General features: G+C 53.1%; 1 protein-coding gene across 1 annotated transcript in view; it reads right to left on the bottom strand.

Annotated features, from left to right (window-relative positions):
• The window catches only part of GRIN2C (glutamate ionotropic receptor NMDA type subunit 2C), a 14,845-nt gene extending 9,373 nt beyond the window's left edge, over positions 1-5,472 (bottom strand). The window contains exons 1-2 of the mRNA XM_003786155.1: positions 5,333-5,472; positions 537-950 (exon numbers count right to left, since the gene is read on the bottom strand). Coding sequence (XP_003786203.1) covers positions 537-935 — 399 coding nt within the window. The 5' untranslated portion in view covers positions 936-950; positions 5,333-5,472. The remainder of the gene's footprint in view (positions 1-536; positions 951-5,332) is intronic.
• Between the last annotated feature and the right edge of the window lie 441 nt (positions 5,473-5,913).

Here is a 5,913-nt window from a genome sequence, read left to right as displayed (position 1 = left end):
CCAATGTCCTGTCCAAATGGGGGCCCCTGAGACTACCTCATGCCATCCCATATTGTCCCTTCAGAACATTTGTCTCAGTTTGTAATCACAGGCAAATGTGTGTTTAGGATGTTCTCACCCCAAAGACTACAAACTCTATGAGGACAAGGCCATTTCTGCCACCCTCCTGCCCTGGACAGTGATGTGCCCCTGGGGTGCTCTCCCTATGCATGGACTACCAGTGCCCGGAGGGCATGGCATTTGCTCCCGGGCCCAGTGGGTCTGGAGCCTGACCCAGGAGGGAAGCAGAGAGGAGGCAGGCTAGGTGCCTGACCCCGCCGCCAGAGGGGGCTGCCATCCACTCACCCCTTATACAGACACATTCAAAAGCAGCCCAAAATGTTTTTCTTTGAGAACATAGGGACTCTGGTCCCACAGCCTTCTCTCCCTTACTCATGTCACACCTTCTGCTCCCCACCCCGGCAGTCTTGCCCAATCCCAGCTCCCTGGGTCCTCCCAGCCCCAAGGGAAAAGGGGACAGGAATTTGGACAAGCACCTTGGGGGTGAGGACCAGAGCAGAGCCCCCACTGATGCTGAGGATAGGCACATGAGTCTGGGAGGAGATGAAGTCCAAGATCTGGGCTACTGCCTCAGTGTCCACGTTGTCCTCAAAGACGATGCCGTGGACTCGGGCAGCACCCAGGAGGCCACAGATCTGAGTGAGGAGGCTGCTGGGATTGGTGTTATTGACTCCCACGGTGAGTGGCTGGATCTCCAGGGGCAGGTCCAGGAAGCTCTGGGGAGTGAGGCGGGCGCGAGCCTGGGCCTGTGATGGCCCGGAGCTGCCAAATACCACAGCCACTGTCACAGCTTGTGTGCCCTGCCCTGGGCCTGGCCCTGCCCAGGCACCAAGCAGCGAAGTGAGCAGCAGGGCAGGCCCCAGGGCCCCACCCATGTCCACTGGAAGGTCCTGAAAAGAGACCAGGACAGGCACAAGGAGGGAGACAGGGGCTTAGAGAGAGGCAAATCAGACAGACAGGAGGTGAAGGCAGAGTCAGAGGGACATGCATCCAGAGATGAAAGGGAAGAGGGGAAAACCTCTCTCCCCAAAGAGAAGCAGAGAGAGAGGAGACAGACACAGACAGACAAAGAGAAAGAGACAGAGATTAGCTGAGCTTCCCAAGTGCATTCCAGAAGGGCAAGGGCTGGGAAACTGGGGGAGGGGGGGACCATGACAGGGGCTCATGACCCTCCATGCCACTACTGAGCAGCATGCATGGCTGGAAAGGCCAGACCCCCTTAGATCTATCCATCTGGATTCTGCCCTGGCAAGTTATGCTGGAAATGCTAGTCTGGGGTTCATGTGCATGTGTATTTGAATCAGATGGGCCTGAGTTCAAGTCCTAGTTCTCCCAGTTACTTAGCCTCTCCTGAGCCACATTTTCTTGTCTGACTTAGTCATGAGACCTGTCTGACAGCAGTGTGAAAGCTCTGATGAGGTAACAGGCTATTTGCTGTTATTAGTGACCTTATCCTACAGCAACAGCCTCTCAGCCAGGTGCAGGAAGGCAGCTCTGTGTCACTCCTGTGTCCTACCCCAGTTCTCTCTGCAGGCTAAACTGGACCTTCCATCTGTCTCTCGCCAGGGCCCACACTTCTAGTCAGCATGTCCTACTTGCCATGAAGCCAGCCCTGAGGACCCTCTTACATGTGGCCCCCTCCTCTTGGGAACCGAACATCACTATGACCATTCTTCTGGGGCCTCAGCTAGCAGCTGCTCTTCCACAGCAGGGATGTGACAATGATGACTTGTTCAGGGCTGGGGGCACCTGAAATCCTGCGGTATCTTATGCACAAGCAGCTTCTCCAGGCCCTCACTGGTGCATGGGATCTTTTTAATCTAATCCCAGAGCCTGATGTATATCCTTGCTAGACGTCACTGTTTTGGATTGAGGCCAAGAGCCAAGGCAGCGAGGTAATGATAATCCTGAGTTGTGCCCACTGGGAGCTAGCTGTCCCTCCCAGCTGGCTGTCAGCCACAGTATTGCCACTTCCTGCATCTTCATCACATCCTTAATAAGACTTCTGAATGGCAGAGAACCAAAGGGTGATCAGGGTGGGCTTGCCGCTCCAGTTCCACACTGTCCCCGACAGGATCTGCACATCTTTGCTACAGAAATGCAGACCAAAGTCCTGCAGTTACTAACACTCAGAAACCAAGCACGTGAAACACAGGTGAAGGCTGGGGCCCAAGACATTGGCCCCACATTTCCTTATAGGGCTTCCTTTTGCCTGCCACCCAATTTCTCTCTTCCTTTCATCTAAAGTCTAATTTCTTACTTTTTTTTTTTTTTTTTGACAGAGCCTCAAGCTGTCACCCTGAGTAGAGTGCTATGGCATCACAGCTCACAACTCCTAGGCTTAAGCAATTCTCTCCCCAAGTAGCTGGGACCACAAGTGACCACCACAACACCTAGCTATTTTTTGGTTGTAGTTCTCATAGTTGTTTGGCAGGCCCAGGCTGGATTCAAACCCACCAGCTCTGGTGTATGTGGCTGGCATCTTAGTCGCTTGAGCTACAGGTGTCAAGCCCCTTTTCCTTTCTTCTTTTTGTTTTTTTGTTTTTTTGTTTTTTGAGACAGGGTTTCTCACTCTGTCACCAGGCTGAAGCACAGTGGCACAGTCACAGCTTGTTGCAACTCGAAACACCTGGGCTCAAGTGATCCTCCTGCCTCAGCCTCCCAAATAGATGGGACTACAAGCACACACCACCATACCCAGCTAATTTTTTTAAATTTTTTTTATAGAAACAGGGTCTCACTATATTGTCCAGGCTAGTGTCAAACTCCTGGCTTCAAGTGATCCTTTTGCCTCATTCTCCCAAAATGCTAAGATTAAAGGCATGAGCTACCATGCCTGGCCCCACAGTTTAATTAATTTCTTATGACACAAATGTACATGGGCTTGCCTGGGTCTCTAGTTCTATCTAAGGAAGCCAGAGAGCAAGGAAGTGCAAGAGGCCACCAAGGGATACTCAGGAAATCTCTTCCTCTTCTCAGGGCTGCTCTAAAAGGATCCTTCAAGAGAGACCCCTAGAAAAGACTTTAGTTCAGAAATGTAATTTGTCACATGTATACCGAATGCCTTCTCTATACTAGGCACTGCATGGTGGATAGTCCACCTGGAAAAGACCTGGTCTCTGCCCTCCAGGTATTCAGAGTCAAATCTGCAGAACAAGCAGCCTTCTTTAAGCACCTTGGACTTCATATTTTTCTTTCCACTAATATCCTGCCTTCTATACTCTCTTAAGCTCCCACTACGAAGGATCTAGAGCCCATTCACATGAAGGTATAAGGGACTGATAATAGCTTTAAATCTTATAATTCCCAAAAGACATAGTTTAACGACAGCACCTGAAGCTAAGGTGCTAGGCAGTACAATTTCTGGCTGAGCAGACAGGAGTTTGGGCAGAGAAGAGAATACTGTATTCATGTGTATGGTCCTCAAGTCACTGGCACAGAACTGACAGTTCAGTGACATGTCTGAGTCTGGAATGAGATCTTAAGCCATATCATGCCATACCATGTTCCACCTACTACCAATTGGGGATATCAAATCATAATCACAAAGGGCACTGCTGCTATCTTTGCAAGGCCTCTGTGTGCTCATCCCTGGCCATATCTGCAGCCCCTAGAAATCTCCTACCCTTTGGGAAGCCCCAATCCTTCCACCACATCTGCCTAGATCTGCGCTGTCTGCGCTGTCCACCGCCTGCTGGAAATGTCTCTCTCCCAAAATGAGGCCTGCTGTCAGAGTAAAATGCACACTGGATATTGAAGACAGTATGAAACAAAATATGCTATTAAAATTAATTTCACTTGTGGTTTTTTTTTTAATGTGGCTGCTAAAAGCAAACTTGTAGCTCCTATGTTATTTCTTTTAGACAGCATGACTCTGGATGAAGGGCCCAGGCCCTCCCCCAACTCCAAAGGGGCACTACCCCAGAGACTCTCTCCAAGAGGGAGGTGTCCTCCTGGGCTGAGGGTGAGGAGGCAGGGAAGTTGAGGTAGGTTATGGCTTTAGCCAAGGAACTAAAATAGGGGAGGGTTCACAGAACACCTCCAGAGGGAGGGGCCAGAATCAGTCAATCTCTGAGCTCCAAAAAGCCCCAAGGAGCCTCAGAATCCAGCCTCATCATTGTGTCCCATCCAGCCACATCACAAAAACAGGAGGGACAGAATCCACCCTGCCCTGTCCCATCTTCCCTCTCACCTTCCCCTGGCCTCCCCACTCCCCACTTCTCATCTACCCACCCCGTCTGCCCCCTGGGATGCTGAACTTTCCTCTGACCACTGCACCACTTCTTGTCAAACGAGACAATTGCTCCCTGTGCCCACAAATGAAGTCTAGACATCTTAGTCCCATGGACAGGGCCCCATACATTCTTCCCCTGTGGACCACACAACCCTGCCAGTCTGATGGCTAAACAGCCCCACTTTGTCCTATCTTCCAGACTTTATTCCTGCTGCACCCCAGGCTGGAATGCTCTTTTTCTAACAACAGTGTACTGTTCTTCAGGCACCATCCTAAATCCCTCTCCTAGAGAGCACCTGCCTTGAGCCATCGGGCTCTGGACATAGGTTCTGGGTTCCGGCTGGGCCCATTGCCCTCTTCTCATTCCCCTTGCTCCCTCTCCTGGGTTGGGAGCTCTGTGCTGGGCCTTTGCAGTGGCCACCTCCATTCCACCCTGTGGCACATATCTGCCCATTTGAGGATGCACTCAGGGACACAGGCATCTTAGAGTCTTCTGCCCACCCATTCAGGGACTCAACTCTTCCACAAACTGTTAAATTAATATTTCCCAAACACTGGGATCCCAAAAGAGCCCAGCAGAGGATGGCCATGGCAAGTCCTCTGGGACTCAGCATCACCTCGAAGGCCCGGAGACACCCACATACTTAGGGCCCTTCTCTTCCCTCAGCTCCCCACACCTCAGGCAGGCTCCCTGACATAGAGGTGCACACATGCACACTCACACACTCACACTCAAGGTGCTGACGGCTCCCCTTCTCCCAGACTAGGAGTTTTGGTCCCAGGAGCCAAATGGCCCCTCTGAACCCAGTGCCCCCTGGTTGAGCAGCCCATCTTGGCTGTCGGGTTTCCTTCCCTTCCTTTTGCCCAGCCAAAACCTGAACCCAGGTGTCCGGGGAGAAGACTGCCCTTCTATCTTGCTCCCACTGGAGGGGACATGGAATCCTCAGTCCTCCAAGACTAACTACCCTGGCTCCCCGCTGATCCCGCCCGGGCCCCCCGGGGGCGCCCCGCCCCCTCCCCTCGGCAGGAATCTCTTACACTTGGGCTGTGAAGTTGGGGTATTTTTAGGCCGGCGATAAATAATTCATAGGGAACGTGGCATCAGGCTCCCCCCGCGGGAGAAGGGGGCGCAAGTACCGAGAACCACTGTCACCCGCGGCTCAAGGACACTCGCGATGCGGCGGTGGCGGCGGCGGCGGCGACTACTGGCGCGGAGACCCGCGCCACGCCTCCTGGCGGCCAAAGTGGGCACCACGCACTCTCAGAGCCCCTCGCCCCCAGCCTTGCGCTACCCACTGCGGGGTCTCCGGCTCCTGGGGCCCCACGCGGGGCCCCACCCCTACTCCCAGAAGCTGGGTCACGACCTCAAACCCCGCGGTGGGGATGGCACAGCTCGCCTGGCAGGCGGGCTGTGGGTCGGGAATCAATCCAGGCCTGCCCTAGGGCCTGGAGTGAACCCAGGAATCCCGTTTCCAGCCTACCTTCCCCTTCCACGTTCTTATTCTTTGGCGTTTGGGAACAGGCTCAAGGCCACTGGCACGACCAGGAACTAGATGGACTTAGAAACAGCCAGAGAAATGGCACCCTCCCCAAATAAGTTTCTTTCCTTGATTTTTCCG

Source organism: Otolemur garnettii, unplaced genomic scaffold (assembly GCF_000181295.1).
Source record: "Otolemur garnettii isolate 467f Iridium unplaced genomic scaffold, OtoGar3 scaffold00018, whole genome shotgun sequence".
Taxonomy (NCBI): Eukaryota; Metazoa; Chordata; class Mammalia; order Primates; family Galagidae; genus Otolemur; species Otolemur garnettii.
Note: the sequence above shows the minus strand (reverse complement) of the source record. Positions and strands in the feature narration are given on the sequence as shown.